General features: G+C 37.6%; 1 protein-coding gene across 1 annotated transcript; it reads left to right on the top strand.

The window, feature by feature from the left end:
* The first annotated feature begins 467 nt into the window (after nucleotides 1-467).
* Nucleotides 468-4,682, top strand: LOC109173977. The gene is made up of 5 exons (XM_019323294.1): nucleotides 468-595; nucleotides 1,261-1,514; nucleotides 3,036-3,247; nucleotides 3,369-3,639; nucleotides 4,170-4,682. The coding sequence occupies exons 2-5, from the start codon at nucleotides 1,263-1,265 to the stop codon at nucleotides 4,458-4,460; spliced, it is 1,026 nt and encodes a 341-aa protein (XP_019178839.1). The 5' UTR covers nucleotides 468-595; nucleotides 1,261-1,262; the 3' UTR covers nucleotides 4,461-4,682.
* Nucleotides 4,683-11,622: the final 6,940 nt, after the last annotated feature.

Here is an 11,622-nt window from a genome sequence, read left to right as displayed (position 1 = left end):
TTATTGTTATTATTATTAGGAAAAAGGATTAAATTGGTCCCCTAAGTCAACTAAAAAGTGTGATTGGATCCCTTTTAAGTAAAAAAAACTTCATTCAAATCTCGTATACTGGTAAAATTATTCAATTAAGTTCAAATTGACTTGTTTAACATGTTAACTAAACAATTAGGGGACTTAATTGAATAATTTTACAAATTTAAGGGATTTGATTGAATTTTATTTTATTTTTTAATTAGGGGATCTAATTGCACTATTCGATTGACTTAGAGGTTAATTTGACACATTTGTCTTATTAGTATTATACAATGAGATTTTTGTCTTTATACTACATCTTTCCTTCTTATTATCCAATAATAATTCTATTCTTCACCACCAAACAATTTAATAACTACTTTTTTTTTTTCTAAACAATTTGATACCTGCTTTATTTCTATCTTATTCTTTTCTCACAAAGTCAACGTGATGGTGATTGAAGGCTGCTCTTCAGTGTGCCTTCTTCTGCTTGGGCGCTGAAACTGCTAGCAGCAGAGTTGCAGAGCAGCACAGCTCACGTAGTCAAACCCCAGTCAAGCACCCTCCTTTCTACTTCACTCAGGTGAGTTCGAACTCCTTTTCTCGTCTTCTTGGCAGTGATTTATCAATCCCTGTGATTTTCTATGTTGGATGGTTTTGTTTTCTCGATTAATCTCGGAAAACTTCGTTTCGTTATAAATGTTTTTGATAACCTTCAGCAGTGTGAAGTGTTGATTATGATTCAAATGGTTGCGATCTGTTTAAGTTTCCCGAGGGTTTTCATGCCTTTTCCAATGAAATCGTTGATATTTGTACTTAAAATGGTAATGGAGTAAATTATGGTGACTAGAGGGCTTGGAGGACCTGGTGCCTACAAGAAGTCCACCATATTGTCCGGATAGATCGAGTGTCTTTGCTCACAATCTCCAATTGAGTTACCCGTGCGGGCATGGGAGTGTTGATGTTGAGAAATGAGTTAATGAATTTGGAGGTGGAAACCTCATCAATTGCATAGTGTGTTCAAAGCAATTTTAAGTGGGCAAGGCTTAGAAAATAGGCTTGTGTTCCAATCTATTGGTGAGTTTTTTTTTTTATTTTTTTATTTTTTTATTTTTTTTTAGTTATTAGGCCTTGATTGCATGTCTCACATAATTCCATAACCACTGTTTTGTGTCAAAAACATCTCTCTTATTGCTACTATTTCTTGTTTATGTTCCTCACTCTCTCTTGTTTACATCATTTCTCCAGTTATGTATAAATATGCAATTGCAGCAACAGTTGGTGCTCTGGGTTGGGCTTATCTGGCACTAATAAAGCCCCCCTCTCCAAAAGTTTGTGGCTCACCAGGTGGTCCTCCTGTGATTTCGCCAAGGGTCAAACTCAGTGATGGGAGACATCTGGCTTACAGAGAGAGAGGCGTGCCCAAAGAAACGGCCAGATACAAGATCATCATTGTCCATGGCTTTGATAACTCTAAAGATTTGGAGTTGCCTCTCTCTCAAGTATGAAGTTCTGTCACTGTAATTAATTTCAATGCTTTTTTGTTATGGCACTATGGCTGGAATTGAATAATGAAGTAAAACATTATGTTTGTAAGTTAAATAACCTAAAGTTTGCAACTTGTAGAGTTAAGAACTCATATCCATTTTCCTTGTCATTTGGCAAGGATTTTGGCAATGAGACACAACGATACTGGCTTATATTATTTGCTAGAGCCCAGGTGTGGTTAGAATACATGGAAGAGATAATAAGAGAGCTTTTGGTTATTCCCCAATTTGAAAAAAGAACTTTGACAAAGTTCTTGTTCTTCTTACTAGCCAATATCAGAACGTGGTCTTTTTGTTTGTTTGTTTGTTTGTCTTATTTTAGTTTTGCAGAATATAAAATAGGAAAGTTATAGTTAATAATTTGATATATAATGATCTAAATGGCTGTTTTTGGTTCAATATATACTTTCAACATTATCTGCCATCTCTTCTATGTGAGATTCGATAAAACCATGGTTATCTAGGCGACGCCTAGGCGCTGCCTAGGCGTCTGGGCGGTCACAGCTTTGCGCCTAGTCCGCTCGCCTCGCCTAAGTACAAAATACAACCCAAAACCCCACAAAACATACATGGGCAGAACCTACACACTAAGGTGAGTTGACCGGTGTAAATTTCAGCCGGAGAAGACGCCGGAATCTTCCACACGCGCCGGCGCGTGGCGTCGGAGCAGCGGCACGGCGGCGGCGCGTGGAGGCTCCGATGGCGGCGCGGTTCGAGCTCCGGCGTCGTCCTCCTGTTCCGAGCAAAGCCCACTACCTCACCCTGACATGTTATCAATAAATAGTAGACTTCTCACTAGTCTAGGAAAAACTATTCATCTTCTCAAAGATGACTTGAAGTAAATAGGGTTCAAAAAGGCTTCCCAAGACAAGATATTTCCAATATATACAATAAATACTAAACTTCTCATTTTTCTAGGAAAAACTATTCATCTACTAAAGGCAACTTGAAGTAAATAGGCTGCCCAAGACAAGATATTTTCAATATATATGTATATATTTTATATATTTTATTTATTTAATACTCATCGCCTAGTCATCGCCTAGGCGGTCGCCTAGTCGACTAGTCGACTAGGCAGTTGGTGGCATCTCGCCTAGAAAGTCCGCCTTGATAACCTTGGATAAAACAATCCTCAACAGATAAATGAATTTGTGTATGATAATCTCCTAGCTTCACCTTGAACGTATTGATATGCTTGGATTTGACTACTAACTGTCAAAAAAGATCAAATAATGATTTGGTAAATTATCGTGGCTTAGTTTAGGGTTCATTCGTCAAATTACATGAGAACTGAGAAGGTAAATAGATTGATGTGCTTGAAACATATGAGACTACTGTAATTCTCATCATTATATTCTTTAGGAAAGGATTCTATCCAGTATGGCTCTAGGTTATTCAAAATGATGATTGCTTAAAAGAAAGAAAGAAAAAATCTAAAATTTCTTATTTCTTCCCTTCTCTGGTTTTCATTGTCAGGACCTCATTGAAGAGCTCCAAATATATCTCTTGTCATATGATCGGGCAGGATACGGAGAGAGCGATCCATATCCAAGGCGGAGCGTAAAGAGCGAAGCATTTGATATTCAGGAACTGGCTGACAAGTTGCAAGTAGGACCTAAGTTTTACGTGATTGGCATGTCGATGGGAGCATATATCATTTACAGTTGCCTAAAGTACATACCACACAGGTATATGTTTGTTTTTTTAATATTATTGGCTTTGAAATGCTTTATCAAATGTCTCATTTCAGAGTACAAGTTGCAGATATATTAATTTTGTTCGTGATGATATTCTAAATACAATTTGCAGGTTGGCTGGAGCTTCACTTGTAGTTCCGTTTGTCCACTACTGGTGGCCTCATTTTCCCGCTAAAATATCAAAAGAAGCCCTGCAGAAACAACTCATACAAGACCAATGGACATTCAAAATGGCGCATTATGCTCCATGGCTGTTCTATTGGTGGATGACTCAAAAATGGTTTCCTTCTTTAAGTGCTCTGCAAGGGAACATGGCTATTTTCTGCCCCCAAGATCTGGAAACCATAAAGCAGCTAATGGAAGGCCCCCCTAATGACAATCAGGTAATTTTATTTTATTTTATTGTAATTTTTTCTTTGTGCATCTCATCCGGTAATATTTTGCACTACTCGGTATTGATCTAAACTTTTGTGCCTGTGTTCATTTGCATCTTACATATTTTGTTCATCCTGAGAATATATATAACTGTGACCTTTAGTCCATTGTTCTGTTTTATATGAGTATATGTATTGGTGTCATGCTTGAAAATTTTCCACCAGGGTAAAATATTTCATCACACTGATTATTAAAAATCGTGTCATAGTTGTAGAAACCAGAAAAAATCTTGCATTGTCACCATGGAACAGTGCATTTCGGTCTACTGAGAACAACGCATTCACTGTGTGTGCTTATTACGAGTATTTTGTGAACTAGCGTGGCTAAGAACTTGTACCCATGCAAGAATCTCTTTGGAAAAGCATGAACAGTTTACGGTTTTTGGATCTGTATACACAGTATCAGCATAAACAGTACATTGCTTCTGTTAGCTGTAGCAAATGGCTCAAAATTCAGAAAATTTTGATTTGCATTGCAGGAAAGACTAAGGCAACAGGGTGTTTATGAATCACTATACCGAGACATAATGGTTGGTTATGCAAAATGGGAATTCAGTCCATTGGATTTAATCAATCCATTTCCCAACAATGAGGGCTCTGTCCACATTTGGCAAGGTCAGGAAGATAAAATCATCCCGGCTGTAGCGAATCGCTATATATCCGAGCAACTCCCCTGGATTCAGTACCACGAGGTTCCAGACGGAGGGCATTTGATTATTTTCAACGCGAGTGTATGCGAAACCATCTTCAGGAAATTAGTAGGTGCATGAGATGGGTGTATAGCTGACATGTGAGGAATACAAAGTTGAAAATAAAGACCCCAGTGGGGATTGAGGATGAAAAGATTGACCTCAGTTGTAAAAGCTATGTACTCTGTTTACAAGTATTGTTATCTAATGTTAATGCTGGTATTGGTGAATACATTAAAATGAACAAGTTCATGTAATGGAAGGGCTGTTTCTGTAATAAGGGTGCTTTTGTTTTCTGGTTCAGTTGCCCTATTTTTTTTATTTTTTATTTTATTTTTTATTTTTTTTGACAAGGGAAACTCGAAGTGACTTGAGAGTGTGTATTGTGTATTAGGAAGACTTATGCCACAGGCTCAACTAAGAGAGTGTTTTCAAATAAATTATACTGTGTTTATTTTTTCCTCTTTTAAAATATGAAAATATATTTTATTTTTTTGCTTAAGAATTTACAATTAAAAATAAACATTAATTCTCATTTTCTTATTGTTCCTCATTTTAAACAAGAAAAATATTTATTTTATTTTTATGAGTTAATACCTTCAATGGTCCTCCGAGTATTGTGGTATTACTAGGCGTGGTTTTCCGACTTTAAAACGACCAGTAGATGTCCTCTAAGTTTTAAAAAGTTACCACCCGTGGTCCTATGTTAGGTTTTTTGTCAAAGGGACATTAAGTCAAAGAGCAAAGCTGTTCTTTCACCATTATTTCTTCTTTAAAGCCTTCGTTTACAGCAATCTTAGGTCGCAATTTTTTTAACCCCAAATCAGATAGCCCTAATGCAGTGGTAAAGGTCATTGGCAACAACAATGGAGGCATCGGATAAACTCGTCACCTGAGCTTCGACGATGCATTCTTTTTGTCGGATAGCTGCGGCTAAATCTAGTGAAAGGATGTAATGCAGAGATGTTAACTTTAACAAAATTTATGGCTTTTCTTTGGCTTCATAAAATGTCCCCAACCTTAGAACTCCACGTGCTTTTATACACGACGTGAGCGAAGGCGGTGCTCGATACTTTGACGTCAGTGATTACGGTCACGACCTTTGACCAATCGACAATAGTTCCACTGAATGGAGAATGGGGTTGCGCACACCTGAACAACGGAACCCTGCCAACCAACCTTGCGAATAGCTCTACTATTTTAATGCTTATAAATCGAGCTTAAGAAGTTCTATAATTTGGAAGAAAACTCGATTTTTTTTGGGGGTGGGTGGGGGGGGGGGGGGGGGGGAATATAGGTCAACGTAGAAGGAAGGAAGGAATTAATGGTCAAAGAACAACTTTACCCTCTGACTTAACACCCCTTTGACAGACAACCTAAAGGAGGATCACGGGTGGTAACTTTTTAAAACATGGAGGACGTTTACTGGTCGCTTTAAAGTCGGGGGACCACACCTGATAATACCCTAATATTCGGAGGACCATTGGAGGTATTAACTCTATTTTTATTTAAGAATTCATAAATCAATACTAGAAAATAGAAGTGTAAAATCTTTTTGATGAGGGTTGAGTTCACATGAGGACCACAATATATAGAGGACTGTGCGGACGGATTACGGGCACACAGCAAATTAGTATCATGCACATAATTTAATACACAATGGCACACAAGAATACATGTAAACATCAGGTTTCAAACTCAGGCTCTATTAATTAACAAACCTATGCACACGATATACAAATTGTGGCACACGACTACATTAGGCCAGACACACGACATACAGACTAATGGCACATGACTACACCAGTCCGCACTGTCCTCTATAATAGAGTAGTCCTCATTTGAACTCAACTATATATATACCTAAGTAGGGGGCGGGAAAAACTCGTTTTGACCGCTCTAACTACTACCTTGAAATCCAAAGATCAAATCCAAAGACTACTTCAATTATAAAAATGAGTGAATCTATAGAAGAGGGGGGTCAAAAGAGATTCTTGAGATGGTACATATGTTGGGAGGCTTGTAGAGATGGATTTGCGCATTGTAGGAAGATCATTGGTGTTAATGGTTGCTACTTGAGGTCTACATATGGGGGTACTTACTTACAGCAACAACAATGGACTCAAATGATGGTATTTTGCCAAATGCTTATGCACTTGCTTTGGGTGAGAATAAGGAGTCATGGTCCTGGTTTTTAGCATTGCTTAAACATGATCTAGGTATTTCTGAGTCTGAGCAACATAGGTTCAAATTTGTCTAACAAGCAAAAGGGTTTGATTCGTGCATTTCAAAGTATTCTCCCACATGTGAGTTATATGTATTGTGTAAGGCACTTATATTCCAACATGAAGGTTACTGGATCCCAGGGAAAAGCAATAAAGGAGACTTTGTGGGTTGTAGCTAGAGCCATAACTGTTAATTCTTTTACAGAAGTAATGAGGAAGATGAAAGAATTGGATGCCAATGCATTTGAATGGCTCGGAGACAAACACCCCTCTAAATGGTTTAGGTCTTATCCATTAATTAGTTGTTTGGAGAAGATGAAGACAATTCTAATGCTAAGACTATTTAAGAACAAACAAGATCAAGCAAATGGACTGGCAGAATATGTCCTAGAATCCTAAGGAAAATTTCACTAGAGAAGAAGTATGTAGGATCATACTTTCATATTTAATGTGACTTACCATTGTTTGAGATAACAGAAATGCACATTGGGAAAGAGAACATGTTCTTGCAGAAAATGGGATCTTACTGGAATCCCCTGTAAGTATGTCATTTGTGCCATTTGGATGAAGAAACATGATGTCATTGATTATGTTGAAAAGTGTTACTTGATTCAGACATATTTGAAAGTGTATGAAGTTGTTATCAAGCCAATGGCTGGTCCAAATGAATGGCCTATGACTCATAGGGAACCACATTTGTCTCCTTTGTTCAAACTAATGCTTGGTATGCCTACGACGTTAAGGAAAAAAAGGTGTAGATGAAAATTCCAAACATAAGACAGTTGTAGAACAAATTTCCAAAAGATGGGATCCATATTTCAAGAAAACATGTTCCTCTTCACTGCACATACATTCTGTACAAAATCATGTCACAACATCATAAAGTGCCCTTTGAAACCAAACTGTTGACTTTAGAATGAATTGTCAAAACAGTAGTGGCAAAAATCATGTCCCAATCATAGAAGATATCATAATCCAAGTTCGATTAGGATTAATAACCTACTCACACACAAACTAAGGTTATATTGATCCTATAAAAGAAGCCACTCTCAATCACAAGTTTTTTACGCTTTCAACACCTAACTGTGAGCACGAGAGTCATTGAGAAGAGATACTCAAATCCCCTTGAAAAGTAGTACAAGTGTTTAGGTTACAGTAGTTTGATAGGACATCATATTGTGTAATCCCCGTTCCCTAAACCAAGTGTACTTTGAATATCAAGCTTTTAGTGGATTTAGGCAAATTCTCAATTCGAGAAGTGCCTCGCAGTTTAGGGTTGTTTGCCCGAACTGCGTTATAAATTTATTGTGTCGCAACGTCAGTTTCAACATACACGTATCCAACATCTATATTTGTTTCAATTGGTATCAGAGCAGGTCTGCTCAAGTTACTAGCAGGATCCAAAATGGAGTTCCCAAGAGAAGGTCTTTCAAACAATAGACCCCCGGCTCTACTTGGCACAAACTTCTCCTATTGAAAAGCTCGAATGCAGATATATATTCTAGCGCAAGGAGAAGGCGTCTGGAATGCAATAGAAAACGAATGGAAAACTCCAGTTGATGATAAAGGTAATGCAAAACCTAGAACTGATTGGAGCGAAGAAGAGAAAACTGAATATGACTTCAACTCAAAGGCTATGAATGCAATATATGGAGCAGTGAGCGAAGACACTTTTAAACTAATTGCATCAACATGCATAGCCAAAATTGCGTGGAGTATATTATGCGATCATCATGAGGGAAACACAACGGTAAGACAATCTAAGCTTCAGATGATACAAACCGAATTTGAAAACCTGAAAATGGGAGAGGAAGAAAGCATCACCCAATTCAGTGCCAGAGTATTAAGTATATCTGGAGATGCATTCAACCTAGGCGAACCTATACCCGAACATAGAATTGTCAAAAAGGTACTACGCTCACTACCTGTGAGATTCCAAATGAAAGTCACCGCTATTCAAGAAAATAAAGATCTGAATACATACAGACTTAGTGACCTAATAGGAAATCTTCAAACCTATGAGTTTGAGATGCTACAAAATCAGAAAAACAATGGTAAAGGAATAGCGTTACAGTCCAGACAAGAAGAGAACTCAGAAACTGATTCAGAAACCTTGGAACAGTCAATAGCTCTATTGACAAAGAATTTTAACCGAGTTCTCAAAAAATTCAACAAGTCGAGAAATAAAAATCTTTCAAACAACCAAGGAAATTCTGCAAATCAAAAACCATTCAATCCAAAGAGAAGAGATAATACAATTACAGAAGGAATACAATGCTATGAATGCAAAGGCTTTGGACACATTCAATCAGAGTGTGCCACATACCTGAAAAGAAAAAACAAGACATATATAACAACTCTGAGTGATGACTCAGAGAGTGAAGAAGATGACAACAACACAAACTTCGTAGCCTTCACTGCTAGTCATGAAGACAACAATAGTGATGATACGCAAGAGCTACTAGAAGCATATACTCAACTAAACGCCAAGTGGGAACAAATCGTCAAGAAAAATTTGGAACTCATGGAAGATAATCATTATTTAAAAAATGAAAAAGAACGATTGGAGAAACAATACGAAGAAGCTCAAAAAGAACTGTCAGACTTCAAAAACAATGACGCCAAACTACTACAAGAAATCAAAGGGCTAACCGAAAGACCCAGGACTCCAAGCACGAACACCAGTGAGAATAACCAACCTGAAATACAGGAAGTGTCGCAACAGCACTTCCGACATCGAAGAAGAATAAGATGCTACTATTGTCACAAACTAGGACACATCAAAGCACATTGCTACAAAAGACAAAATGATTATTACTACAGACAAAACAACAGAGTTTGGCCACCACACAACAAAAATAGTAGCAAGAAAGTCTGGGTAAGAAAAGATCAAAATGTTGCATACACCTCCAAAACAAACAAGGAGCAAGATATATGGTATTTTGACAGTGGATGTTCCAGGCATATGACTGGAAATCAAGAAAATTTAGAGAACATACGTTACAAAGATGAAGGATATGTTACCTTTGGAGATGGAGGAAAAGGAAAAATTGTTGCAAATGGAACCCTAAATGTACTTGGACTACCAAAATTATCAAAAGTCTTCTTAGTACAAGGGTTAAAAGCAAACCTGATTAGTATAAGTCAACTATGTGAAGATGAACTTAAAGTAGAATTCACAAAAGATAGTTGCAATGTTCTCAATCAAAACCATGAATGTGTTATGATCGGAAGAAAATCCACAAATAAATGCTACACATGGGACGGTGATCTATCTTGTCTACAGACAACCGTCAACCAAACACAATTATGGCACCAACGGATGGGTCACATAAACTTTCATGACATGAAAAAGGGCTTAAAGAGAGGAGTCTATCGAGGACACTTGACATAGATGAAAACAAAAAATGTGATGCATGTCTTGAAAACAAAATAACCCGAACAACCCATAAGAAGACCTCAGGAATATACACTTCTAGAATCCTAGAACTACTTCACATGGATTTGTTTGGACCAACTCAGACAGAAAGCATAGGAGGAAAAAGATATGTCTATGTAACAGTTGATGACTACTCACGATTCACGTGGGTAAACTTTCTTAGAGAAAAATCTGAAGCATTTACAACATTCAAGACCCTCATTATCAAAATTCAGAATGAAAAGGAGGGAAGAATAGGAAAAATTATTCGCCTAAGAAGTGACCATGGAAGGGAGTTCGAGAATTCAAAATTCAAGGAATACTGCACAGAATATGGAATTCATCATGACTTCTCCGCACCAAAAACACCCCAACAAAATGGGGTAGTCGAACGAAAGAATCGAACCATCCAAGAAATGGCAAGAGTCCTCTTAAATCACAAAAGACTTCCATTAAAATTCTGGGCAGAAGCAGTTAACACAGCATGTTACTTGATAAACCGAGTATTCATTCGAAAAGAGACTAACATGACACCATACCAAATCTGGAAAGGAAGAACACCAAATTTAAAACACACACATGTATTTGGAAGCAAATGTTATATTCTAAAAGATAGAGAACCATTGGGAAAGTTTGATGTCAAAGGAGACGAAGGGATCTTCCTAGGATACTCCTCAAACAACAGGGCATATCGAGTATATAACCTTAGGACAGACACTGTCATGGAGTCTATCAATGTTGTGGTCAATGACACAACAGAAGATTTCCCCACAAATGACGAAGAGATAACTGTTGTTGAAACAACAGTTCCAACATCACATGACCAGAATTCTGAATCAAAATCATTAGAAAAAGAAGAAGCTGTAGACTCTGAAGAAAAGGAAGAAATCCTCACCACTGATGAGACCAGGATACAGAAAAATCATCCAATAGAAAACATTATAGGAGGACTAAATGAAGGAATCAGAACTAGAGGGAAAAAACGAGACTATCAAAAAATGGAAGAAGGAGACTATGACTACTGCTACACCTCAAAAATAGAACCCAAAAACATCACAGAAGCATTAAAAGATGAATTTTAGGTGGGAGCCATGCATGAGGAATTACAACAGTTTTAAAGAAACAACGTTTGGCAGTTAGTCACCAAACCAGAGAATGCCAATATCATAGGGACAAAATGGATCTACAAAAATAAAAAAGACGAACAAGGGAACGTTATACGAAACAAAGCCCGACTAGTAGTGCAAGGATACACCCAAGTTGAAGGGACAGATTTTGAGGAAACATTCGCTCCAGTAGCCAGAATTGAATCAATCCGACTTCTCATAGCAGTAGCCTGCATTCTCAAAATAAAACTCTACCAAATGGACGTAAAGACGGCATTCCTAAACGGATATCTAAAAGAAGAAGTCTATGTTGCTCAACCAAAAGGGTTTGAAGACCCCCATTTTCCACAAAGTGTTTTTAAACTCAACAAGGCACTATATGGACTAAAACAAGCACCACGAGCGTGGTACGAACGCCTCACTGAGTTTCTAGTAAAAAAGGGGTAAAAAAGAGGTAGCGTGGACAAAACCATATTCGTCAAACACCATGGTCA

Source organism: Ipomoea nil, unplaced genomic scaffold, assembly GCF_001879475.1.
Source record: "Ipomoea nil cultivar Tokyo-kokei standard unplaced genomic scaffold, Asagao_1.1 scaffold0510, whole genome shotgun sequence".
Lineage (NCBI taxonomy): Eukaryota > Viridiplantae > Streptophyta > Magnoliopsida > Solanales > Convolvulaceae > Ipomoea > Ipomoea nil.
Note: the sequence above shows the minus strand (reverse complement) of the source record. Positions and strands in the feature narration are given on the sequence as shown.

Coding starts and splice junctions, on each gene's coding strand:
- LOC109173977 (XM_019323294.1), top strand. CDS start 1,263: ATGTATAAATATGCAATTGCAGCAACAGTTGGTGCTCTGGGTTGGGCT. Junction 3,248..3,368: donor CTAAAGTACATACCACACAG/GTATATGTTTGT, acceptor TACAATTTGCAG/GTTGGCTGGAGCTTCACTTG. Junction 3,640..4,169: donor GCCCCCCTAATGACAATCAG/GTAATTTTATTT, acceptor TTTGCATTGCAG/GAAAGACTAAGGCAACAGGG.